Below are 27,361 nucleotides of genomic sequence, written 5' to 3'. Positions count from 1 at the left end.
GAGGTTGCCGGTGGACATGAAAGGGGCATGCTGCCTGTGAGAAAAAAATAAGAAAGTTCGAGAAAAGGGTTGGTTTGCACGCTAGGGAGACAGCTTGGGAGAATTGTGTTGGCAAATGGAAAGGAACGTAAATTTAAACAGAGGGGGAGGATTGGTTAGAGTCCTTGGGGGAGGTGTGCCAAACTTGAGGGGAAGAGTGAAGTTCGGGGAGAGAAAAGAGCATTCTGTGTCTGACTTCTGTGTGATGTGGTCAAAGGGGAGAAGGTCATCAGTGTGGGTTGAAGTGGTAGGCGAGTTTGGTAATGTAGGTCCCTGTAAAGAGAATGAGCCAGGTATGTACACCTATGAATATATCGTCTACACAAGAAAGTAGACGTCAGGTCAAGAGTGCCCCAGAAGTGAAAGTAAGCCTGTCAGCCTCAAAAGAAACCCGGAGTGTCCCCAGCAGTGAACGCATGCCTGTCTGCCTCGAAGGAAAACCGGAGTGCCCAAGGATCTGAAGTAAGCCTGTCAGCCGCGTGCTTGGAAATAGCGGCGAAGTCGGAAAGTAAGTCTGTTCCTTGTTTCTTTATTGAATCCTGAACTCAAGGACTCATAACCATTGCTTACAGAGCAATTTCTCAATTGCTCTGTAAGCAATTGAGTGATAGATAGTCCTTGTAAAGGAAAGGAACATTCCTGTTGTTAATGATTATGAATAAATGTAAGGGTGGTTCAGGAGTAGCAAAATCAAAGTAATAATATAAAGGAATTAGTAAAGAAATTATATTTATAAGGGTAGTACTGTGTAAGGATAGGTTAACCTATGTCATTAAATTAGGCCAAGTGTCAAACAAGGTAACATATCAGTGAGGTGCAAAGAAAAATAAATTTTATTAATAGAAAAACCTCATGAGTAAAGAGGGACAACTAAGGTGATAACTAGGGTGGCTAGGATATTAATTAAGGCAGAATGGGTGACCTATAAGGAATGTTATTGAGATAAGAGGGTACCAGATGTAATACGTTTTATGTGTAAGAGGCTAAAACAAAGATTCTAAAGGAGTACTAAGAGCTGAAGTAAATATTATTGATGTAAGAGAAAGACAGAAGAAAAAATTGGTAAGATAAGAGAATGATTGAGTAATCATTGTGCAGTCAATTTTATGTAAAATTCAACTGATACAAACTGATGTTAATAATTCGCTTATTGAGAATAATTGAGGAAGAGAGAGAGAGAGAGAGAGAGAGAGAGAGAGAGAGAGAGAGAGAGAGAGAGTAGTGTATTGTAGCATGGTTTACATATGTATATGAAATTGGGATGCTTGTATGTAATTATTTGTTTCTTTTATGTAAATGCTGTATTTATGTAAATGTTGTTGTATGCTCATTAAAAGTTTTGTAAACAAAATATGTTTTTATGGCTTTAACGTTCTGCTAACAACCGCTATACACACCCAAGCGATTGGAATTTTATAATAAAATTTATAAAAAATTATAAATTTTTATAAAAATTAAAAAAATTATTTATTTTAAAATTATTTATAATAAATATTTTCTTAAATATTTTTTCCTTCAACTTTAACTGTCACTTATTTTTATAACTGGGGACAGCCAAAAAAAACTCACAAAAAAAAAAATCAAATTAACAGGAGCACATTGTCATTCTATTTTTTTTTTAAAACATTCTGTTGAAAAAAAGAAAAAGCCAAAATAAAACCAAAATATGAAAACTGATATTTCTTCTTCTTTGGAAAGTCAGCGTATAAATAATTATTACATTTTAGAATTTATTATGTATTCTTTATATAACATATAAGCATACTTTATAATATATTTATTTATTTTTAAATATTTAATATAAATTTAAAATTATATTATAATTTTATTAAGAAACCATTAATTTATATTCATATGCTACCTATTTCAAATCTGTATGAAGGCCATTAGCCTTTTGTTTGATAGGAATATGTGGTGCGGATCTCCTGTGGTCCTGTGATGAATATTGTTCGTTCTATTACTTTTCCAATTAATGATTGTTGATGAAAACTGAAAGAAGAAGAAGAATAAAATTAATCGCATACACGAAATTTATGATTTTATATTTAATTCAGTTAACATCCTTTTTCATTTCCAATTTTATTGAGTACTTTACAATAGGTGACAGTAATTATAGTAGTGGCTATTTTGAACAGTGTCTAACCTAGCTAAAATGTACCATTTTGGTTGTATTTATTGATTTCGGTAACCAGTACAAAACCACAACGGTGGCAACACCATATGCAAAATAGTGGTTGTTTGCTATACGTTTTAGAGTTGCTTGAGCGAGTACAGAGAGGGGTAACAAGATTGGTGAGGGGAACGAAGGGGTTCTCTTACCAAGAGAGGCTTAAGTGCAGCGTCTGGAGAGTAGGCACCTGCGAGGTGATCTGATTGAGGTGTATAAGGCCTTGAATGGGTTGAGCAAGCTCAATGCTGATGGGATTCTTCCTCTTGCTCAGACTAACAACCTGAGGGGAGACAGTTTCAAATTGAGGAAAGATAGTTGTAGAATAGATGTGCGGAGATTTGCCTTTAGCCAGCAGGTAGTTGATTGGTGGAACAGACTTCCATCTTTTGTTGTGAAAGTTAGCCTAAATAAATTTAAGGCTCAGCTAGACAGGCATTTGGAACAAATGGAGGTGTGAAATGGGAGGTTTTTTTTTTTTTTTTTTTTGGCTAAAGCTGCATAAGCTTGCTTTCTTGCATCGTATGCCTCTACTAATGCTAATAAAATCATAGCAAAATATTTAGCTTCTCTAGTCATTCTTAGTATTTTATTTGTAATATTTTGTGAAATTATTTCAATAATTTCATTTTGTATTTGATCACCCAGAGCACGATATTTTTCCATTCAGATTTCTGAATACGGGGAATATGTTCTGCCATGAATCAAATTTAGCAATTGTTTCAGTACCATTTTAATTTTCAAATTCTTTTGAGGATCCCCGAACGCTGTACATTGCCTTGCTAAAAATAGTATCACATATCTTATTCTGGCTGAACTGCAGAACATGGTATCTCCGTTGCGAGAACGGAGTGATTTTCTGGTCGAGTTCTGTGATTGGCTTATTACTGGGACTGTGTAATTTACCTCATTTTGCGTTTCAGATTGTTTGATTGGATGCAAATCTGTTGTTCCGTTTGCAGGGCTGATGAGGTGAGGTTTGTTTCTTAACGATTTGATGTTTTTTGCAATAATTGCATGAGTTGTCAGTATCAGGTTCTCTTTATATTAGCAGGATGTGGGGACAGCAGCCCCAAAAACAAAACAAACATTTCTGCTCCTTTTTTTTACTATAATATGGCGTCATTGCTTGTTCACCTGTAACTGAAGAGATATTTTTCAGTTCGATTTATACCCATTCGCTACCAATACGCCCTCTGCACCAGTAGCACAATTGATAATTTACATATCACGTGATTATTACGATGTCCTTATACTTTTGATAACATAGTGTATAACTTCGATGAGACACTTGAACTGTCTCATTTGCATCAACAGCTAAGTTATGAGGCGTTAGTATATCGGTTTCTGGAAATTCCTGGTTTCCCTGTTCGCGGAAAACGAAAATAAATAAATAACAACGCCTTGTCGAATGAAGACGTTCGCCATCTTATCGATTCTTACGTAGTAAAACACTACACACATTGAAGTGCGCTTGAGAATTTTCCTCCTGACAAGTAACTTTACTGATGATTTGTTAACTATCCACTAAGTGATGACTCTATTTACTGCAACGCCAAGTCGCCACAACGACTTGGGACAACTAAAGGAACAGGAAACACGGTTCTTAGCAGATACTTAAGTTCTCTAACGCTTGAGGTATTTGCCTAGCTTTGAGAAACGTGGAGTGTCTCTCTGAACAAGAGAATTATGTCTACGAGGTCAAGCGTCCGATTAGATTACTCACGCTGGTAATGATGAAACATTGCAGACCACAATAATGTTCAAGATCTACATATAGCGCATGCTCCTAACTTCTTCAATCCATCCTTATTCGGTACCAACTAAGACTGCCAAAAAAAAAAAAAAAACGTTTAAATAAAAGTTTATCCTTCATCAGTACATACTTTCATTTTTAAAAATCAGCGAACAGACTAATTACTGTTTAGGTAAATGACGTAACAATAATCTATATCCGTATCGTGGTATATTCTTAAAAAAAAATAAAGATAAATTCATTTTAAATTATTAAAACGAAAAAAAAAATCCAGAAAAGAATTATTTCTAAATAAATTTTAAATTACACATCTTATTAATTAACAGAGACGGCAAATATTTAAAACAGTTGAAGAAAACAGGGCGTCTTGAATATTTGTTACACCCTTATCCCAGATCTCACTCTGGAATCAGAGATAATTTACCGTCTTAATTTATTTATGTATTTAACATCAATAAATAGTTAATGGACGTTTATTTATTTATTATATAAATATCTGTGCTACCCACGAGGGCACCTCACGTGTACAACAATGGGTGCAACGTGGCTGAGTTAGTCAGTCTCAGACAAGAGTTGCATGTTTTTTCCCACTCCAGAAAACTCGGATTTTCGTTTACAAAACAAGCAAAGTCGACCACACAATACATGCAGTTTACTGACGCCTTGTGGACTTAGTTGCTTTGGCGCTTTCCGCGATCATACGAGCGTTTTCCAAGCATCTACCTTAGCTAACGTATCCATCAGAATGAAGTGCATGTAGCATTATCCATTACGCCATGCAGTGGCGCGTTATACCTTGCCCATTGGGCCCAAAGGCAAAATGGAATTTGGGGGTCCCATATAAAGAAAAAACTAATAAAGAACATTTTCAATTTCATTTTATTGTGACAACAAAACAAACAAATTATATGACAGAAGAACTAAACATAAAATTTCATCCAAGATCATTTTTGAAGAAAACCTAATTTTCAAATTAATCTTCAAGTGTTCTTTGACCTTGGAAGGTAGAAAATTCAGTTTCCGATAAAAATCAGCATAGTATTTAGGGTCATCTCTAAATGAGAGATTTTAGAAGAATTGAATGTTCAATTCTTCCAACTTTCCCAGAACAAAAAGGGCATGGGCCTAACGCATTTCCCATCACCACTTTGCCTTCATCAATATAAAACAGCAATGAGTTTTGAACAATGATTTTAGCCTCAACCATCTGATCGGAGCCCTAGGCAGATGCTTTTTTTGCCCATAGGATAACGCGCCACTAACGCCATGGGATCAATTTTAATTGATCCAGAGTTCAGGTTCACTCTACTTTGCATCATGGCAATCGATGGTGTGCATTTTGATATTAAAGGCTTGTGGAGTTCAAATCTTCCAAGAATGTTCATGACGTGTTGCTGTCTTCGTGCCATGCCAGTACTTTATGTCTAGTAGCTGGCCACTCTTAGGACTTATTGTAATAAGCCTCAGTTTCTAAGTCCAAGTTGCAGTTGTGGACTTGCCAATGTTTATCCTTTCCTCAGCGAGTTTTATGATACCAATGGAGTGTGGAATGAATTTCTTTGTGGAATCTGAAAAATTAATTTAAAAAAAAAGGTACATAAATCTTTATATATACGAAGTTTTTTTTAAAATAAATTTTCCCTCTAATGAAATAAGTAAATATCAATTTGTTCTTATTTTGACTTGACAATTAGAATGATAAAAAAAAAATCAAATTAAAGCTTAAAATCATCAATAAATAAAGGATCCTTATCATTATCTATGATCCTGGAGCAACAGGCCTGTTTAATTTATTCTGCACCTATTTATGCATCACGTGATTCAATTTCTAGATATGAATTCCCAATATTTTCGTGCTGCCATCTATCGTAAACTATGCCCACTATTAGTTGTAAAAGATGGCCGAATTTCATGATAGTTCGCACAACAGCAGACACATTAATTCAAACCGCATTTGAAAATGACCTTCAAAGCGTATACACTGAGCGGCCAGTTTATTAGGTACCCTAGCCTTTTCATAAAATGGGGTATTGATCACTCATACAGTAACAGAACTTTTCTGGATTTATTTAATGGCTGTTTCTACTGCAGCAGAGGAAACAAGAGAAAGCAACATTCTTGAGTTTAATCTCTTCTCACTGGGATAAACTGATGCCATTACCAACTGCAGTCTAAACTGGAAACTATCATAGAAGCTATAAAGTTTTTTTATACAAACGAAGAGATATTGTTCAAGATTTAGACTGAAATGAATGTCACATATACTGATGAGACTAACAGCGTAGACTAAGAATACATGGGATGATTATTATTATAAGTAGTGGCAAATGATGCAAGAAAGCAAACTGGTACAGCATCATCCAAAAAGAAAACTCACTGCCCGAATTACCTGTCTATCCCCTTCTAACAGATACAAAAGGACAAGTTTTAAGAATGCATTTTTCCCCTGAGCAGAGAAGACAGTATACTAGGGCGGTCCATGGGATTCTGCCAAAGACGGACTGTACAATTACCTCCATTTTTTTTTGTTTTTCACCAGCTTGGGTGCAGCACCACCTGATAGGTATGTTATTTTGGGACAGAACCTTGTATTTATATGCATCCTTGTATTTATCAACGTTAAACCTCATCTTCCACTTCTCAACCCATCTGCCTAATCGTTCTAGGTCTTATTGCAGTAGTATGCCTTGCTTCCTGTCATTAACCACACTGCCAACCTTGATATATTATTATTAGCCATATGGTGCCCAGGCCAACGCCCAGTGAGGGCGTTGGTCTGCACCCCAGCAGGCTCTTGATTCACAAAACTACACATATATGATTAGCTCATGAAACGTCCTCATATATACTGGACTTCTCAAACATTTTGATATTTTCAAAACATTAAAATGTTTTATCTGTACTGAAATATTGAATTTTTATAAACATTTAATATAAAAACTGGCTTATCATGAAAAAAAGTACATATTTTTCATATAAAGTATAATAATAAAGTACTTATACATAATTTTGAATCACCTTGTTTATTAAATGGTTTAAGATGAGCAATAACAAAGTTTATGGATAAATAAAACGTACGCAATATCTTAAAAGCATGATCATCTACTATACAATATATATTGGAGAACATTTAAAACTTTATGTTTTTTTTTGACAACATACGAATCAGGCCCAGATTTAGCAATGTTTCTGCTCCAGTAGGGCCGGTACTAAGAGAATGGGAAATACTAAAAGGTGTAACGTATCTTGGCCCCTGATTGAAAAGGGCCAAAAAATCTTAAGAGCTCTTTGGTTCAAGAACCGGGTGGAGTAAACTGTACACTTGCACTGGGCGCCCGAGCTGTTGAGCAGCCCTGTCCACGACGCTCTTAAAAATAAAACAAACTAAAATTATGATTCGCGGCCTACATGCTAGCTGAAACAGTCTGACGAATTCAAATTATTATAACGCTTTTCATTAATTTAAACATAAACTGTATTTTTCTATGATATTTTGGCAAAGATCATATTTACGAACTGTGTTTCTAAGTGTGATAACAGCGAAAAATATTGTATATATGAAACGTCAACTTCAGGCTGGGTAAAAGATGCTTTGTACCAAATTTGGAGAATTTTTTTAGTTTGGGGAAGGGGGGAATAATTTCAATTTTAGGTTTAATTTGGAAGCAGTTCACGGTGTTAATCCGTGTGAGCAGGTAGTACAGTGGTTATAATCGCTGTCCCCGCTGCGTGAAAGGGGGCTCCAGTTTGAAGAATCCTGTCAATGATGCGGGGAAGCTTTTATAGTCTTTTTTTATTTCCCCCATTCCGTTCCTGATTTAGTCGATCTCAGTCGAGGATGGCAAGGTTTTTTCCCGCAGTAACTCGAGTGTTTCGCCCAGCAAAACACACAACCTGACCAGAGAACGCATGCTATTTATGGGCATAAACACATGGGTGGAGGTTCTTCCCGGGTAACCCTAATTTAGTTATTTATTTATTTTTTTCACAATGGTGTGATGGGTGAAATGAGAAGTGCGTGTGTGTCTGCGTGCGTGTGTGTGTCTGCGTGCGTGTGTGTGTATGTGTGTTTTGGCTGATGCTAAATAAGCTTGCTTTCTTGCATCATGTGCCTTTGCTAATGCTAATACCATTGAAGGCCTTATATACTTCAATCAGATCACCTTGCAGGTGCCTAGTCTCCAGACACTGTATTTTGCAAAACTTAAGAATTTCTTCGTAAGAGCAACCCTTTGTTCCATTCACTAATCTTGTTGCCCTTCTCTGTACTCGTTCCAGCACCCCTACATCTTTCCTAAAATGTGGCCTCCAGACCTGTATACTGCACAGTACTCAAGGTGTGGCCGGACCATTGCCTTATACACTTTTCCCTGCTAGAAAATTCTTCCATATCATTGACAAGACACCATGAGCTACACTTGCAGATTGTCTGCACTGCTCGAAAAACTCCATATCTGATTGCACAATTACCCCGAGGGTCTTTTCATTCTCCACCACCCTCAGTGTTGTACCACACAGTAGATATGTTACTCTGGAGTTACTGCTACCCATATGCAGCAGTACTTTACATTTGTTAACGTTAAACTTCAGTTGCCGCCTCTCTCTCAGCCCATCTGCTCAACTTTTCTAGATCCTGTTGCAGTAGCGTACTGTCATTAACAAACCTGCCAACCTTTGTATTGTCTGCAAACTTGGACATTAAGCCTGATATACCATCATCAATATCATTTATAAATACAGAAAACAACAATGGACCCAACACTGAACCGTGAAGGATTCCACTAATAACATTAGTCCACGAAGAGCAGTGTCAATTGATTACCACTCTCTGCCTTCTAGCACTCAACCATTGCTTTATCCATAGCAGCAATTTGCCTCCAATGCCACACTGTTCTAATTTGTGCAGCAGTCTTCCATGTGCAACAGAATCAAAAGTCTTCCTAAGATACAAGTATGTAATATCAAAATTATTCTTTCCATCCAGTTCCTTTGTGACCACATCATAGTATCCAACCAAATTGGTCAGGCAAGACTTCCCCTTAACAAACCCATGCTGTGTCTGAACTATAACTGAAGTGTTCTCTAGATGATCCTGCAGTGCTTCTTTAAATAATACCTCCATTAATTTCCCCGGAACAGAAGTTGAACTATCAGGTCTGTAATTAGTTGTGTCTCCCCTTGATTCTCCTCTATGAATCGGGATCGCATTTGCACATCTCCAGGCCATGGGTACTCCATCCGAGTCGAACGAAGCTCTCATTGTAATGGCTAGGGGTTTGCTTACTTCCTTTGCTGCCTCCTTTAATATAACTGGATAGATCCCATCCACCTCAGGTGCCTTTCTTATGTTTACTTTCAACAATTTCTCCTCAACTTTGCTCTCAGTTATTACAAAATTATCTAGCTAACTGCCAGTTTAATTTACCTGTGGCATTCCGCGTGCCTCTCGAATAACTTCTCATGTGTAAATGTAGATGCAAAATACTTATTCAGTTTGTTGTCTACCTGAGCAGGATCATCAACACTTAAACCATCAATATCAAGTGGATCAGTCTGATTCATCCCTCTCCTTCTAGAGTTTATATAAGTAAAGAGCTCTTTGCATTCTTTGCGAAAGACTTCTTGTAATCTGCTTTTGCCTGCCTAACCTCCTTTGTGACTTGATTGTAGACCAGCTTATATCTACCATAGGCTTCTGTGTCACCCGTTAATTTATATGTATCCCATGCATTTTTCTTCTCTCCCACGTCTCAATAGTTCATCTGATTTATGGATCATTTGATATACATTTAGGCTTAAACCTTGAACAATATTTCTTGATTGGTATGAAAAGCCTAGTGGCTTCCAAGATTAATTGTTTGAATGATTCCCATTTTGAATTTGCTGTTGGTAACATCATCAGTTGTTCCCACCGTATGGAATTTAAATACTGTGTCAGAGCACCATAGTCACTTTTCGAAAGCAAAAGCCCTTCCCTTTCCCCTGATGGTAGTTACCTCTTTGAGTAAATCCCACATCAGCACACTATAATCACTGCCACCCAGTGGTTCCTTTTCCTGCAGATTGTTAATGCATGAAGAATCACTATTGATAATTAGATCAAAGTGTTACTCCTTCTAGTTCCTCCCGAACAAGCTGCTGTAGAAAACAATCATCCAATAAATCCACAAAACCTTGCTAGTGTGTGAGTGATCAACCCACAAGTTGTAGTTAAAATCTGGGAAATTAAAATCCCCGATTATAAGACAATCTGATTTACTGGCCCACTCTTTTTCTCTGTTCAGTTGGTCATTATACTTATCAGAGTCATTTGGTCTATAGCACATTCTGCTGTCAATTTTGCTTTCCCAGTGCTTATATCTCACCAAACTTACTCGACACTGCACTGTCCAGAGATGTCGACTGGCTGCACTTCCTTAGATTTTATGTGTTTCTTAACTAATAGCACAACCCCACTTATCTTTCTATCCTGTCTGTCCTGCCTGTACACATTGTACGCCTCAAATTCCAATTCTGCATTCCTTATATCTGTGTGGCACCACATCTCTGATGTTCCAACAATATCTGCCTTTGATGTTCTGACCAACACCGCAAATTCATTAAATTTATTTACCAAACTCCTATCATTGGTGTATACGCCAGTATACATACACCTGTTCTTATTCTTAGCTACTCTAACTCAGCCCATGTATTTTCTTGTTCTGCAATGAATCCCGGCAATCTTTGAAATCCCTGCACCTGTTTTCCTGTCTGCTGCTCATTCCAATAGAAGCAGTGCAAGAATCGCTTTCCAGCCAGCCTGCGTGGTAGCACAGTGGTATCGTCACCGTCCTCCCTTCACCGGATGTAAACAGTCCGGGTTCGAATGTCATCGATGACGGAAGGAACTTTAGTGGGCTTGTTGGACTCTGTGGCTGAGTTAGCATTAGCATTAGTAGAGGTATGCGATGCAAGAAAGCAAGCTTATGCAGCATAAGCCAAAAAAACCCTCCATTCGTTCGAAATGCCTGTCCAGCTTGGCCTTAAATTTATTTAGGCTATAAGCGTCTACAACAAAAGATGGAGTTAGTCGGTTTCATGCGTAGATAGCAAGGTTTTTTCGTGTAGCAAACAGGCAAATCGACCAGAGAGCACACGCATTTACAGATAAATTTAATAATAATAATAAAAAAAAACTATTATATTTAGGCCCCCGAATAATTAAATTCATCTGCCGTGCTGTATCTTATGTCTGTTAATTGCGTGTGTTCTCTGGTAGATTTGTCTGTTTGCTGGACGAAAACCCCAGTTTCTGCGGAAAAAACCTTGCTATCTACGCCTGAGACCGCCCAACTCAGCCACGGAGTGAAAAAAGCCCATTAAAGTTCCTCGCATCATCGACGGGATTCGAACCCGGGCCTTTTCCACCCGGTGTGGGGAGTACGGTGACGATACCACTCCACTGTGCTACCCACGCAGACTAGATAAATTTAATAGAATGAACCAGAGCTATAATGCTGAATACGTTCTACGTTGATATCAATATATGTATTTGTAAAAGAATAAGAGAAGTTTACCTCAATATGATATGTAGAACACTTCCGTATGATACTCTCCAGAAATTAAAACGAAAAAAATTAAAAAAAAATCGAAAATCTTACATTATAGTAAGAAATAATTAACAATAATTAAAATGAACACAATTAAAAATCGATTTAAGGCAATTAAATATTAAGTCAAAAATTAATTTAACGAAAAAAATGCAGAACGATTTTTCTTCCTCCCTTTAGGAAGTAAAATCGTTTTGCGTTTTAATTTTTTACTTTATTTTTAATTGCGTTAAATTGATTTTTAATTGTGTTCATTTGATTTTTAATTATTGTTAATTGTTTCTTACTGTAATGTAAGATTTTCGATTTTTTAAAAATTGTTTTCGTTTTAATTTCTGGAGAGTATCATACGGAAGTGTTCTACGTATCATATTGAGGTAAACTTCTTTTATTCTTTTACAAATATTTACAGATAAAATAAATATATGGGTAGATATAATCATTTATAGGGGACCCTAATATCATAATTTTTTTTTTCACCTCTGCCATCGGCTACTGTTAATCTATTAGTCAGTGTATCTGACCAACACCTCAAATTCATCAAATTTATTTAGCAAACTCCTGTCCCCCAAGCTAGCAGTTTTATGACCCACCTAACACTGTCTCGATAGCATCAGCAAATATTCTTGTACCCTTTCTATTTAAGTGTATCCCATCCCAGTGGAAGCAGTCTCTCCTGTTAACAAGCACAGACCAGGCTGAGATAAATAAGAGAAGATACACACTTTTAGCATTGCCTTACCGATTACACCTGTGTTATCAGTAAGCCACAAATGCCCAGTCCATAGGGGAGGGACGTTTATGGAGGATTTCCGCAATTTTTTTAGAGATTATGAAAGGGTTCCGTTGGCGAATTAAATTGTCCAACACTGCTCTAGGCCATAGTCAACCCTTTGACGTAGAATAAAAATCTAATAATAATAAATGGTCTTTCAATTAAAGTAAAATAATAAAACTATTTGCACTTATTTAATAACAATGGGATTGTCCACAAGGAAGAGGCATTTTCAATCACGTTTGAAACTCTCCGTACATCTTATTAATTTCGTAAAATCTCCCTATTTAGTAAAACGCTCACAGTTTCCCAGTACCTCTACTCCATGCGATAGCTATGGATTACGAAACACGACCTTCATAGAGACACGTCAATGTTAATTGTATTCATGAGTATTTACCGATGATTCATTATTTATACTATAATGATACGAATTCTATTAATAATATGAGTATCAAGGCAAAGCAATTCTTGTAATTGTTATGATTGTCTGATGCGATTTCAATTTTTAACACAGTAAAGACAATTTAAAATGGAGGATAACTTTTCTTTTTATAACGCAGGTGACTTATTTACTCCTGTCCAGTACAGTGTTTGTTAGATAAACTTTTTTTTATTGTTTATTTTAGATTTGGTGAACTAAATCTGGTTGTGGGCGTGGCGTCGTTTACATTAAAATTTTGTAAAAAAATTAATAAATACAGCTACAATGATTAACGGATATATATATAACAATAATAGCAATAAATTTCTTATTGACTTTTTTTTTTTTTTTTTAATTGAAGCTGTTTGTCTGAATAAGGCAAGAAAACAGATTCGAAGATTGAGTTACCCGTCACCGGGTGGCGCTTGCAGCAGGCATGTCATTAACGTTGAAAAATAAGTGCTGCGTTTCCATGTGAAGCTGTTTATAACGCGGTTCAAGGTATCGAACAAAAAAAAAAAAGTTAAACGCATAGAGGGCAGGCTCGCCAATCACGTGATTACAGTTGATCTGGATTCTATGCCGGAAAAATGGCCACGTGTGTCAGGTGAGTTACTGCGAGAAAAGTTAAGATGTAAACGTACAATTAGCCATTCAGTTTCATTTTTTGCGCACTTTTGCAGTATGGAATTTCACGATGTTATTAACATTTTAACTGCATTTTTTATGAATCTAGAGATAGCAGAATTATATTTACGCGATGTAAATATACACGCTGTTTTACTACTCGAGTTGTAAAAATTTAATTTTCGTTAATTAATATTGATGGCAGTCGTGTTTATGGGAAGAACGAATTATATTTAATCGCAGTGTCTTTTAGAATAAACCTTTACCTGAAAAAAGTATAAGCCTTCATTTATGCGTGATATGAATTCGATATAAAACCTGTAAACAAAGGGACAGGAAATTTTACGTTTTTTGTTTTGATTGGCGCATTTTTGTTAACGCAGTTTCATATGCCGGCTGAGAACGTTTTCCGTTGGAGAATCATCACCATATACCTGCTTGCAATGTTTCATTTGTAAGAGATTTGGTTACTTTAAATCCATAGAGAAGTGATTTAGACGTTACTGACAATACCCTTTCAAATAGTAAAACTCTGGCATTCACATGAATGCGAAGAAGCCAAGTCCCCTCACAGCTGATTTTTTGTATCTGTTCTGTAGGAACTTAAATTTCTAAGTTGTGTACTTAGTATAAATCGAAACGATGTATAAGAAGACCAGACTTCAATATGTATACCGGAACAGTGATCACAGTTTCATTTATAGAAACAGTGGCTTAAAAAATAAATATAAATACAGTAATTGTTATAGTTTAAGGAGAATTTTTCTTCATAGCCTGTGCCATAATGTTGATTCTGTTGGTGAGTTGTGTTGCCACAAGCGTGAATGCTAGATTGGCATACCAAGTTAAAAAAAAAGAAGAAAAAGAGCAATTGTGGGATGGTGTCATTCATAGAACTTTTCATTATGATGGGTGGTTACAGAGCCACGTTGAGGGTGTGGTGAATGAGGCTCTTGCCTCAAATTAAAAGCTGAAGGAGTGCCAAATGAAAGATTAAATAATTGCCAACATTGCCATGATTAACAGTAGGGTGCAATTTTTCATTCTCGCCTCAGGTACTAAAATGGCTCGGCATGGCCCTGGGTGGTTATATTACAACTGGCAACAAAATGATTTTTTTTTTCCATTTGTAAACATTTCTAACCCAGTTTTGTGTGCTGATTTCAAACAACAAATGGGCCCAGCACAAAATCCTGGGCTCTTCACTAATAATGTTAGTTTAAGAAGAGTAGTGCCCCTTGATAACTATGCTGTCTTCTCCCACTCAACTAATCATTCCTTTATCCCCATCAGTAACTTGCCTTAATGCTACACTTACAGCTAGGAATAAGATGCTTTTTGAATGTAATGTAAATTAGCATGAAATTTATAAAATCAGATTTTTATTCTGGTGATTTTTTTAAATAATTTGATGAAATTTTGAGTTATACTGAGTTCATTTTTCAAATTTGATCTCACTGTTTGATACTGGAACATTTTCAAGTTTTAAGGGCCTCCGTAGCCGAGTGGTCAGGAGCGGGAGTGCAGTGGCACACGCTCTTTGAGTAGACCAGGGGTTCAAGCCCCTGACTGCTAAATACGGTCGATCTGCCAACCCGCACTTGACCAGCGTAGTAGATTATGGTCCATGTCCCTCAGCATGAATTGTTGAGGAGGCTTCCATCCTGCAGTGGGTTGATAATGGCTGAGTTTACCCTTTTTAGTGTCTCAAAAATGCACAATATTATCAGAATCATCATCAGATTTAGAGCAGACTCCATCGTCGTCATCATATTCACTCTGACTATTGCAGTTCTTTTCTGTATTATTATAACACTTTGGTTATTATTTTCTTGCACCATTTTCCACTAGTAATACTGCTACTAAATATATCCCACAGTTGTAACATAATTGATGAACTGCCCCGGATGATCTTTTGATCTTTGCAGTTATGGAAGCTCTAAGATTGCTGGCAAAATAATTTAGACCAGGTTTTTTAATGCTTTTCTTGTACAAGTACCACTACTGATTCAGCTGGAAATTTTCTTTTGATATTAATCAGTAATCAGGTTTCATGCTCTCATTTATATGCATAGCTAACATTTATTAGCAATGTATGTCCACTCATTCAATGTGAGGCTAAGTTTTTGTTTTAATTATATTATTTTTGGGATCTGTGTTATAATATTCTAATATTGATGAATCATTGATATTGCTCCACTTTTATGGTATAGCATGTTGTTGTCCTGTGAGGAAAAATAAAATGATAAAATTACTTATTATTTCTTGGTGGATATGCTGTCCAAAGCAGCAAGATGCCAATAACATTACCTGCATACATATTTTAAAATTAAAGATTTTGGGTTGTAATTTAATTTTTTGTTTGAAATACTTCAGTAATTTTTGCTTTTGTGTACAAGCTCGAAACATCAATGCAAGCCACTTGTTGATGAGATTTTATAGTTAATTATAACTTATAATCATTTTTATATATAGCTTTCTTTTTATTGTTTTTCCTTTTTTGAAATAATTCCAAACATTCAATCCACATCCATTACTAGCTTCAATAATGTAACTGAAAGGGATCAGTAAACAAATATAATTCATAATTGAAACAAAATTATACTGAAATCTGAAAAATATTAAATAGCTGTTATTATTTGTCAGTCATTGGTTGTTGTAGGATTTTTAGATGAATCAGCAACTTAGGCCATACTGCACTATGTCTGTGTGTAAATTGTGTTCTTTGGTCGGTTTGCTGGACGAAAAACCCAAGTTTCCAGGAGAAAAATAGGTACCACTTACCGGAGAAGGGCCAAATAACTTAAACGATGCCACCTTTGCAAAAATTTGCTAATTCAGAGTTTAGCTGTGTACTAATATGATGCATTTGCACTAACTTGTGCGTAGTCTAATTCTCTTGCAGCCTAAGGCATAAGCCCTTAATTCATCTTATACACCATCAGGCATCTCTCATATTGTGGAGTTATACTTCATAACTGTTTTGCCATCATTACATCACTAGGGTACCTACCTACCTACCCACCCACCGAAGAAGGGCCAAATAGCCCTGAAATAGTCACCGTGGGGGGGAGCCTGATGATGCTCGGAGTTTCCAAAAATAGGTAACAACAGTCTTCCCCACTGGGGAAGGTTGCCTATTTGAGGAGTTTGAGTTGGAGTTACTGTCCCTTTCATTCTTCTACACCATTTCTTTTCCGCTTCCACTCCTACTATTACTTTCCCTCTACTTTTTTGCTTTGTTAAGTCTAATAGGGACAGGTGGATAGTAGAGTTATTATCCCACACATATACAAAATAGCCCTGAAACGGTGCCATCTGGGTGGTGGTATCTGCTGAGAATAAGTAACAACGGTGTTTTCCTTTTGGTGAAGCGTTACTTATTCAAAGTAGTGCATAAGTACACGTGTTTTGAGTGACCCGGGGTTCAAGCCCGTGACTACTGAATACGGTGCTGTTTCTTGTATTCTGTCTATCTTGTGAACTCCTCTGACCGTTTGGTCGTCCCGGAGTATAAACAGAAAATTTATTTATTTATTTTAATATCATGGCAAATCATTGTGAAGGTATTCACAATATGATTCAGAGTTTAGCAGTGTACTAATATGATGCATTTGCACTAACTTGTAAGTAGTCTAATTTTCTTGCAGTCTGAGGCATAAGCCCTTAATGTATCTTATTCTTTCTTTCTTCCAAGAAATTTATGCTTTAACAATTACCAAGCTGCTACTTCAGTATATCCTGTAGCTTTGTTTCAAATACTCATTTTTGAGGCATTTATTTATCTGAGGCCCAATGAAAATTCTTTCTTTCAGTTTTGCATCTGTTAAATTGAGAACATTTTCCTTAGGTAGCTGGATCCACTTCCTTCTTTATCCAGAGGCTTAACAGAATCCTTCATTAATTCAAACTTCATATGTAAAGGTGGAAGTAGAATATTTTTTGGTTCAACTAGTGGAACATATTTTATTACTTCTCACTAGTAAAAATTCCTCCCTCTTTTCTCATTGCTGCATAGTGTAATGTTTTTCTGTTGCACAGTTGTCTAAAATAATAGTATTTTGTGAAACCTTCCTGTAGACCAGTGAGTAATCTATTTACCTTAAGATTACCACAGGCATTCAAAAGTCATGGTACATGGATGTTTCTTTCAAGCCAACAGCACTGAGTAGAGGAACTGATGGAAACTGCAGCAGAACTACTTTTATATTTTATTTTGAGGCATCAATAAATGTATGCCATTCATTAGGATTGCTTTCAGAGCCCAGTTTGTTTAGAAGATTGCTGATGCCTCTACAGAAGTACTGTTTTCCATAATGAAATATTTTTAAATATCGTTGATGTTTTTGATATACTGTAATTATAGTTCTGCTTCAAGTAATTTCCACTGTTATAACCTAGAACTAAGGAGTTCTCTTTGCTTTTTAGATAAGTTTAACTCATGAACTGTCATTCAACTCTTCTTGCTCAAATAAATGTGGTGTGTTATTTTTTTAATTTTTTGGTTGATAGTCTAGAGTCGTTGAAGTGAATGGTCCAGCAAAGTTTACAACATAAGAATCCTTGTTATATTCATCACTGTTTCCTTATCCCATGATTTTGGGTTATCTGATATTGGCAGTCTTCATTATATGGAAAACCTTATTGCAGATAATAGCATATTTGATACTGTGCTTTCTTCTTTTTTTTTTTTTTACTACACAAAAGTAGCAATCATCAGTGTAGTTGTGTGGTTCTTGCCCCACCACAGGAACAGCAAAAGGCATACTTTTAACTTTCCCAGTTAGCTACATCCTCAGATTTGTGGTGCAGGTAAAACAGCACATGTGGAGCCTAAGTTTTTCCTGGTCACCAAAGTACAAAGAATATACATTTTTATTAATACTGTAGATTTTCTTCCTTTGAGTTTTTGTTGTGATCTCTCAACACACAACTTTGCTTCTGCTTAAACATTTTAACAACACAATGCTAAGCAAAACATAGGAGAAACAGTATGCAATAGATATGCAGATAAACTGTAAGTGTACAACTGCCTTTGTACATGTACAGTTTGCTCACATTACAACTGTCTGTTATTGAGATTGGTGGGAGACAGACAGATAAGGTTGAACATGTTAACCTTCCCCCCCCTGGCATGCAATTATATTGCAATCACAGCATGGATTTGTTAAGGGGCAGTCTTGCCTACCCAATCTGATAGATTATTATGATGCAGTGACCAAGGAACTGGATGCAAAAAAATAACTTTGATATCATATAATTGGATTTCAGGAAGGTTTTTGATACTGTTGCACATAAGACTGCTGGAGCAATGTGGCATTAAGGGCAAGTTACTTCTATGGATAAAGGGATGGTTAAATGAAAGAAGACAGAGTAGTTATTAATGGGCACTGCTCTATATGGACTAATGTTAAGTTCTCAAGGATTCAGTGCTGGGTCCATTGTTGTTTTCAATGTTTATCAGTGATATTGATGAAGGTATATCAGGCTTAATGTGTAAGTTTGCAGATGATAACAAAGGTTGGCAGGGTGGTTAATGGCAGTCATCAGGGTGAGTTACTGCATCAAGATCTAGGAAAATTGGGTTGATGGGCCAATAAATGGCATCTGAAGTTTAACGTTGACAAATACGAGGTACTGCACATGGGTAGCATTAACCCCAGAGTTCCTTATAAACTGTGTGATACTACACTCAGGATAGTAGAGAATGAAAAAGACCTGGGGTAATTGAGCAGTCAGACATGAAATTCTCTGAGCAATGCAGACGTGCTGTCAGGACAGCTCATGGGGTTTTGTCAGCTATATATAGAAACTTTTCTAGCAGGGATAAGAATGTAATTATCCCTTTGTATAAGGCCATGGTTAGGCTGCATCTTGGGTACTGTATGCAGGTCTGGAAGCCTCACTTTAGGAAGGATATAGATCTGCTGGAATGGGTGCAGAGACAGGTAATTAGATCGGTGAAGGGAACAAAAGGGTGCTCTTACCTAGAAAGGCTTCAGTTCTGCAAATTGCAGCGTCTCAAGAGTAGGCACCTGCGGTGAGATCTGATTGAGTTGCTTAAAACCTTGAATGGATTGAATAAGCTAATGATATTCTTCCACTTGCTGAGACTCACACGAGGAGGCATAAATTCAAGTTTACTAGCCATATAGTGCAAGGAAGCCTGAGGCTTATGCTGCACTAACTAAAAAAAATTTCTGAGTTACCCTGAGAGAGAGAGAGAGTGTCAGAAGAAGGGAATCATCAAGAAAGAGAAGAATGATGATATCCGCTCGGGACCCTGGGTGTGCCAAGCCCATACTCACCAGATGTGAGCCCCTGGGGCTTGAGGAAGGATAGGTGCAGGATAGATATATGGAAGTTTGCTTTCAATCGGTGGGTGGTTGTTTGTTGGAACAGGCTTCCATCTATTGTGGAAGTGAATGGGTTGAATAAATTCAAGGGAGAACTAGACAAATTCTTGGAGGGTACTGATGGGTGAACTGTTTTTTTTTTTTTGGCCAGTACTACATAAGCTTGCATCATTTGCCATTAGTTCTGCTACTTTACTGCCATCTTAATGTTTGCACATGCAAACATTAATGTGCATATCGGTGTCATATCTACTTCCCTAAATTGTGGTAAGATATATGTATAATGGATAAGAGCAAAAACCTGTATACGTAGAAATTGTGATGTGACGTGATGTGACGATTTTTGAATCAGTGCATAAAAATTGACTGAAAACAGCTGATATATTAGTGGAGGTAAAAAATCATGTTGGCCAGCGTAATGTTCAAAGTTTTATTGTACTTCTCATCATTTGAAACTTTTTCACTTTGTTCTGCTATCTTATCTTCACTTGTCACTTGCTGGTTTATTCATTCCAGAAATACACAATAGTGTTTGTGGGGCTAAAAATTGTGGAAAATATACATAATGATTATAAGGGGTTTCCGAATAATTCATTTAACAAGGAGTGTTTGATGACACTACAAAAATTCAGTGATAGTTAATCTCTTTGGAAAAATCTTTTCTTTTTGTATAAGGCATTTTTGTAGTTGCCAGACTCGTACAATTGCATATATTTTCATTTACACGCCTAGGAACTGGAAACAACGTAGAAACAACATATAATTTGATTGACACATAGACCTGTTGTATAAGTTCATGGTGCATTGTAAGAGAAGTTGAAGTTGTCTACCATTTTGTGCTAAACGGTCTTAAACTCAAAGACTGAAACAATCACTGGGATGTGTTGACAATAGTGATGGTGTTCATTTCTTCAACTGTATGTGGATTGTTCACAACTGCCCGATCTTTAAGAAATTCTCACAGGAAAAATCAGGAGAGATAAGGTCTGATGACCTTGGTGGTCAGAGTCCATTAGAGATTATAACTTCTTTTGGAACTGCTTCCAGTACACAATGCATTTTTCTGTGTTAATTTGCTGGTTATACAAAGAGTCTCATAACATGTTTTAAGCAAAACTGTCATATTGTGGATTTGTGTGTTTTGAATTATTGTTTGTATTCCTAACTTCTGCAAAGGAATTGAGTTTGAAATATTGTACAATAAAGCATCTCATAAGATGCTTTATTTTACCAAGGCTTATTTTGGAAGTGAATGTCATTAACTCACTAATTGCATGAAATGTGCTGCCCTCTGTTGTTATGCTTCCTGTCTACACATGCCCGCAAGCATAACTGGAGATAATGCATTGGCATGAGTTAGATGATTTTAAAAACACCCTATATTTTTATAAATACATTTTATAAATGCTTAATATAATTTTGATCTGAAGAATATTTTAATAAGGAAAATTCATATATAGAAACTTAAGTTTTTTTAAGATGGAAGTTTTTGGAAACTTCATATGCCTCTTTGTATTTTACAGTAGTGTACAAAAGTTGCAACACCTAAGAAAAGTCTGAAAATGTATGAATAATACTGTAAAGAAATAATATCAGTAATTTATACAGTACCCAAAAAGATTTTTATTTCTATCCTTTCCTGTTTATATACTATAGGATTTCTGTGAGAAATTGCATTATAGTCAGTTTATAAAGTAGCATAAAGATTATGTAAAACTGTTTTCTGTAGTATGTATGCTTTCTAGTTACTTTTGTAAGAACATATAAAAACTGTTGTTATCTTTATATTTCTCAGAGGAAGTTCTGTAAGAGGAAATGACCAAGTTAATAAATCTGTGTGTGTGCACAAAAGGCTCATCAAGGATGTGAAAGCCTCATTTATATAAATTATTTTACTCTTAAATAAAACAAAATATACTTTTCAAATTCAGTCATTTGAAAATCACAATTAATTTTTTTTTTTTTTTTTTCAATATTTCTATTTAACATCCTGAGTAACAAATAAAAATAGCATATCATGAAAATATTTTGATAGCAAACTCTTGAATAACAAACATTGATAAAACAGTAAAAGGAAGAAGAAAGGGAAACACTGCTTGAAGAATGTGTTTCACTGTGTAAATTGTATGCATTTAATGGAGTAATGCAAAATATTACATCACTTTCAACTTTTAATTAAAAGTAAAATTTGCAACTCTTCTGGGAGCTCTCTATCAGTGGCTAAATAATATTAGCCACTTGCAAAGTGGCTAATATAAGAAACATTTTGGAGTGGGATTACTGATTAGTTTGTGACATGCATTATAACCTTAGCTGTTCTTGTGCCATAAAAACCAAACCAAACTGATTAGTTATGTGCCCAGGGCCACTGCCATAAATTATTGGAAAGGGGAATTGGTGGGGAAAGAGAGGCTGTTTACCCCAGTGACTCATGTTGACTCTCAACACTCCTGACTGATATCATTTAGCGTGTGAAGATTTCTGTATTATTAAGGTTACTATAATTTAAAATCTGAAAAGTGGAACATACAGCAGAATTGTGTGTAATCACACACATCACAACCAGTGTATCATGTGGCATCAGTGTACAAGGCTTTATTTAACCTTGTACCCATTTCCTGTAAGGTTGATTTACTTATTAATAAAATTATTTAATACAAAGTAAACATCAATTAATCAAAAGTGCCACTGGAAGAGTATTATGATAAAGTTATGAAGTTCTCATTTTGTGTTATGAAGTAAAAATTTAATAACATATTAAAATATCATTACTGGGATAATACCTTATGTATTATTCCACTAATTAAGTAAAATTATGATATAAATCTATAAGTATTGTTATTTCATATTTCTTCATTAAAATTTTTTTTTTCTCATTTTAAATAAATGAAACAATCTGTACGGGGAATGGAAATTGAACTGGATTTATGTTTCTAATAGGAATGATTTTATCCCACCATTCCACATCTTCCTAAATATTTAATTGCATGTTATGTTAAAATAGATTCATAGTATTCTAAAGAATTAAAAATTGAGATATGACAAATTATGAAGAAACCCAGATAGTAGTATTAGTAGTGGCAAATAATGCAAGAAAACAAACTTATAAAGCATCAACAACAAAATAATAATAAAAAAAAACCCTACACATTTCACTCATCCACATTTTCCAAGAATTTGTCCAGTTTCTTGAATCTATTCAAACCACCCACTTCCACAACAACAACAACAACAACAGATGGAAATTTTTCTAACAATCAACCACCTACTGATTGAAAGTAAATTTCCACACATCTATCCTGTAGCCATCCTTCCTCAATTTAAATTTATGCTCCCTTGTGTTTGTAGTCTGAGCAAGAGGAAGAATTCCATCAGTATTGAGCTTGCTCAATCTATTCAAAACCTTGAACATCTCAGTCAGATCACTACACAGGTGCCTAGGCTCCAGGCGCTACTGTTTGCAGAACTGAAGCCTTTCTTGGTAAGAATACCCCGTTTTTTCCCCTCATCAATCTCATCGTCCTCCTTCTCTGTACAGGTGCCGCTGTAGCCAGGTGGGCAGAAGCAGCAGTGCGTAGCACATGCTTCTTGATTAGACCAGGGTTCGAGCCCATGAGCCACCAAATATGGAGGATGCGGAAAGGTCAGGGAATGACCGCTGCATATCCCGGAGCAATATGGCCTTAGTTGCTAATGCTCCTAAAAACCAAACAACAACAACCTTCTCTGTACCCTTTCCAGGAGCTTTACATCCAGCCTTATACAATGTTACAACTACCTTCTTATCCCTGTTAGCCAAATTCTTGTATATCATTGACAAAACCTAACAAGCTGTTTTGGCGGCCTGCTTGCACTGCTCGGAGAACTCCATATCAGACTGCACAAATACCCCTACCTTTTTTTAATTTTCCGCTACCCTGAGCATAGTAACACACAAGTATTCAAGTATTTGTGTTTGTTAGGCGGGATCCAGGGTTTCCCCTATACACCGCAGTGTACTCTAAAAGCATATCGCTGAGCCGGCAGAAAAAAAAAAAAAAAAAAAAAAAAAACTTTTCAAGGAAAGAACAACTAATAAAATGTTTGAACCCGTTACTGTGTGTAAGTGTGTGTTCTGTTGTATGTTGTGTGCCGGCTCCTGGCATTTCGCAGTCTGGGGGCAGAAGCAATTTCCTTCTACCCCCAGACTCCCGTCCCTAGCCACGTGGAGGCAGCCAGGAACAACTATACTTCATACTGATGCAAAACATCAAGAATAAATGGGAAGGACTTAGTAGGAAAATAGTTAGAAGAAAGAAACGGAAGAAATAGGTTAGAAAAGGAAACAGAAGAGGAAAAAAGAATTTCCTCAACACTAGTGGCAAATAATTAAAAACATTTCAACAAATATTGCTTTAAAACTCTTACTATTACAAAATATTATTTATATTTTGTTATATAAAATCTTCCAATTGAAAGCAAAAATAAGTAAGTATATTCAACTACAGTTAAGTTAAATTTGATTCAATAACACCAATTAACTTATTACAACAAAATTCAGCAACTATTGGAACAACACTTAAGTAAATAATTACATTTACCATTTAACTTAATGAATCAACCACCAGCCCGAATGGGGCTGAAATTTACAAAATCTCAATTTCTCAGAAGAGATATACATATATACAAAACTAGAAAACAAACACAGAACAGACTCAAAAACCCAAAAACAAAACCAGGTAATAACTGTAAGTTACAATATAATACAAAAGTTCTAGAAGAGTTAAAACTTTGTTACATATTTACATTTAACTACGAGCTAAGACATCTCATTTACAACAGAAGTACAAGAAGAAAGACTCCACCCTAACCAGGGCAAAACAAAAACTGTGCATTATTATACCTAAAACACAAGAGTTAGATTCCTAATGGTGTCGATGTTATCTAAGAACTATCTGACATTAAGATTTTCCGACGTTTGAAAACCTTATCCGCAAAAGTTGAAAAAGCCCCAAACAATTCCAAAGAGGAAACCAAAAGAGGAAACTCAGAAACATCAAACACGTTTGTTATTAATTGAAAAGGAAGCCGTAAATCAACATATAAAGGACAGTCTAATATTATGTGTGGAACTGTTTCCAATTCACCACACAAACAGTTTGGAGAGTTAGCAAGACCGAAATGAAAAAGCTTAAAATTAATGCTACCGTGCCCAGAAAGAAGAAAGGTGAGATATAGACCTGGCGTAAACCAGGGAAAGTTATCCCTAGTAAAAATTTCTACTGTAGGTTTAAAACTATAAGTTACTCTTCCTTTTGTATTAAGATTCCAATCCTGTTGCCAGGAATCTTTAAAGAGTGCTGTCAACCTTTTACATTCCTCCTTATAGGTAAGATCCAAATTGTTAGAATACTGGTTCAATTGGACAAGAATACCTCGACTTTTATGGAACATAAGAAAATTTTGAATAACCTCATATTGAATTGGTAATTTCCCAGTTAAAACTAACAGGGCTGGGGTAGAAATGGTTCTGCAAGCACGTGATGTTGCTAAAAGGAAAAAACGTTGCGCTTGTATAAGATACTTTGCAACCATAGTTGTAGTACATTTACGGCCCCAAGCACCAGCAGCATAGACAATAATCGGGATAAAGATGCATCTGTAATATGTTCGAAGCACACTGGATTTTAAACCAGAAGTACATCTTGCTATATGAAGTATTTTGCCAGTGAGGATTTTAATTTTCTTTAGCAAGTATTTCGCATGCTGGACGAAATTTAGCTTATTATCCAGCATGACTCCTAAATATTTGAAAGAAGTTACAAGGCCAATAGAATTATCATTAAGTTTTACGGTTGGTGGTCTGTTAACAGCTAGCCGCCCCTTCAACAGCATCTGCTTTGTCTTTGAGACTGAGACCTCGAGCTTATGCAGTTGGCACCAGCAGTCAAGATCAAGGAGTGCCTCATTGGCACGTTCCTCCAATTCCAACCTGGAATTACCAAGGATGAGAACGACCAAATCATCGGCGTAAGCAACTTTATGTGTATATGGTAGATTTTGAGTGAGCCACCCATCCAGAACAACGGACCAACAAATTGGTCCCAGAACAGAGCCCTGGGGGCAGCCACGAGTAACCTGTCTCTTTACAACTTCAAAGCCAGAGGAGACAACAATGTTACGGTTTGAGAAATAACTTGATATTAACCTGTATAAAGGAATGGAAACCTCGGCCTCCCGAAACCTCGCGAGGACACTTTGCCACCATAAGGTGTCAAAGGCCCCCTTGAAGTCTACAAAGAGACCAAGGACATATTTGCTATTAGAGGCAGCTGTCAAATCAAGGGTGGCATTAATGGCATCCACCGTTGAGTACCCTTTCCGAAAGCCAAATTGATTACGTGCCGAAAGAGAATGATTGTTATAATAAATCTGAAAACGAAGTGAGATTAATTTTTCTAGTACTTTGCTTAAAGCAGGAAGTAAAGCAATAGGCCTATATGAAGTAACCATATTTGCCGGTTTGTCTTGATGTTTTAATAATATTTTCAAATTTGCTACCTTCCAAGAATCAGGAAAACAACCACCAGCCAAACAAGAATTCAATAAGTCACTAATGCAAGTCGGGCAAAGCTTCCAGATTCGCTTCAGTATGGACACCTCCATCAAGTCCAGACCGGGACATTTGCCCGAATTAAGTGAACTGATGGAGTTGTCGATTTCAAAAATGGAAAAAGGTTCCTCAACACTTGAAGCAGAGTAACAAAGATGATTGAATCTTAAGGAAGTCTGCAAAGGACTCTCAGGAACGGTGATATCATCCTTTATTATTTCTTGTAAAATGAGAGTGATGGATTCCTTCCAAGAAAGAGTTTCCGTGAGATCTGGTTTTAGGATTGAAGAATGGATCAGACCAGGGTGAATCTTCTCAGTAACCAGTTTGAACACAAAACCCCAAGGGTCAGAATTTAAGTTTTTTGAAATTAGATCATCCCAAGCTTTTCTCTTACATTTATATATAGTATTGAAATAAGTTCTCCTTGATGTTTTATACTGTTCGTAAAAAGTCTGTATTTCCGCCTGGGGTCTGTGTGAACGCTTAGCCCTTTGAAATTTTCGCCTTGCAGAGCTAAAAGCTTTTCTCAGGTTCGAGAGCTCAGACGTCCACCAAGGGACGGAAGAAGGGGAACGAGAACATTTCTGCAATGTAGAGTCACAAACAAAAGAGAATAACTTCATAAATTCTTCAAGATGGGAATTAGTGTCCAGAGAATTCAGAAAAGCAATACAGGTAGGAGTAAAAGTATCCAAAAATTTTGCATCAAAAAGTGACCAATCTATATTAACTGTTCTATATCTGGGAAAATCAGCTGTGTGTCTGGAAGGGCCCAAGGAAACGTTAAATTTAATGTGGAATACAATGGCATTATGGTCACTACCGGACCACGTGGGCTGAACCGACCAAGAATGAATGTTACTGCCAAAGGCTCTGTTGGTAAGAGTTACATCAACACTGGACTGTCCGGAAGCAGAAACAAAAGTTGGAGGTGAATACGGAATGTTCCAAACCGTTAAACCTTTAGAAAAAATTAACTCCTCAAACAACTCACCCTTAAGATTTGGAGGAAAATAGTAACACACAGTTGGTA

The 27,361-nt window shown here is 36.3% G+C and overlaps 1 protein-coding gene across 1 annotated transcript in view; it reads left to right on the top strand.

The window, feature by feature from the left end:
* The first annotated feature begins 13,251 nt into the window (after positions 1–13,251).
* GCS2alpha (glucosidase 2 subunit alpha) overlaps positions 13,252–27,361 on the top strand; it is a 139,492-nt gene continuing 125,382 nt past the window's right edge. Inside the window, exon 1 of the mRNA XM_090376660.1 lies at positions 13,252–13,357. Coding sequence (XP_090232786.1) covers positions 13,341–13,357 — 17 coding nt within the window. The 5' untranslated portion in view covers positions 13,252–13,340. The remainder of the gene's footprint in view (positions 13,358–27,361) is intronic.

This window comes from Mastigoproctus giganteus, chromosome 6 (assembly GCF_048544385.1).
Source record: "Mastigoproctus giganteus isolate SK-2022 chromosome 6, ASM4854438v1, whole genome shotgun sequence".
NCBI lineage: Eukaryota > Metazoa > Arthropoda > Arachnida > Uropygi > Thelyphonidae > Mastigoproctus > Mastigoproctus giganteus.
The sequence above is the reverse complement of the archived record's forward strand: the minus strand, read 5'-3'. Positions and strand labels throughout refer to the sequence as shown.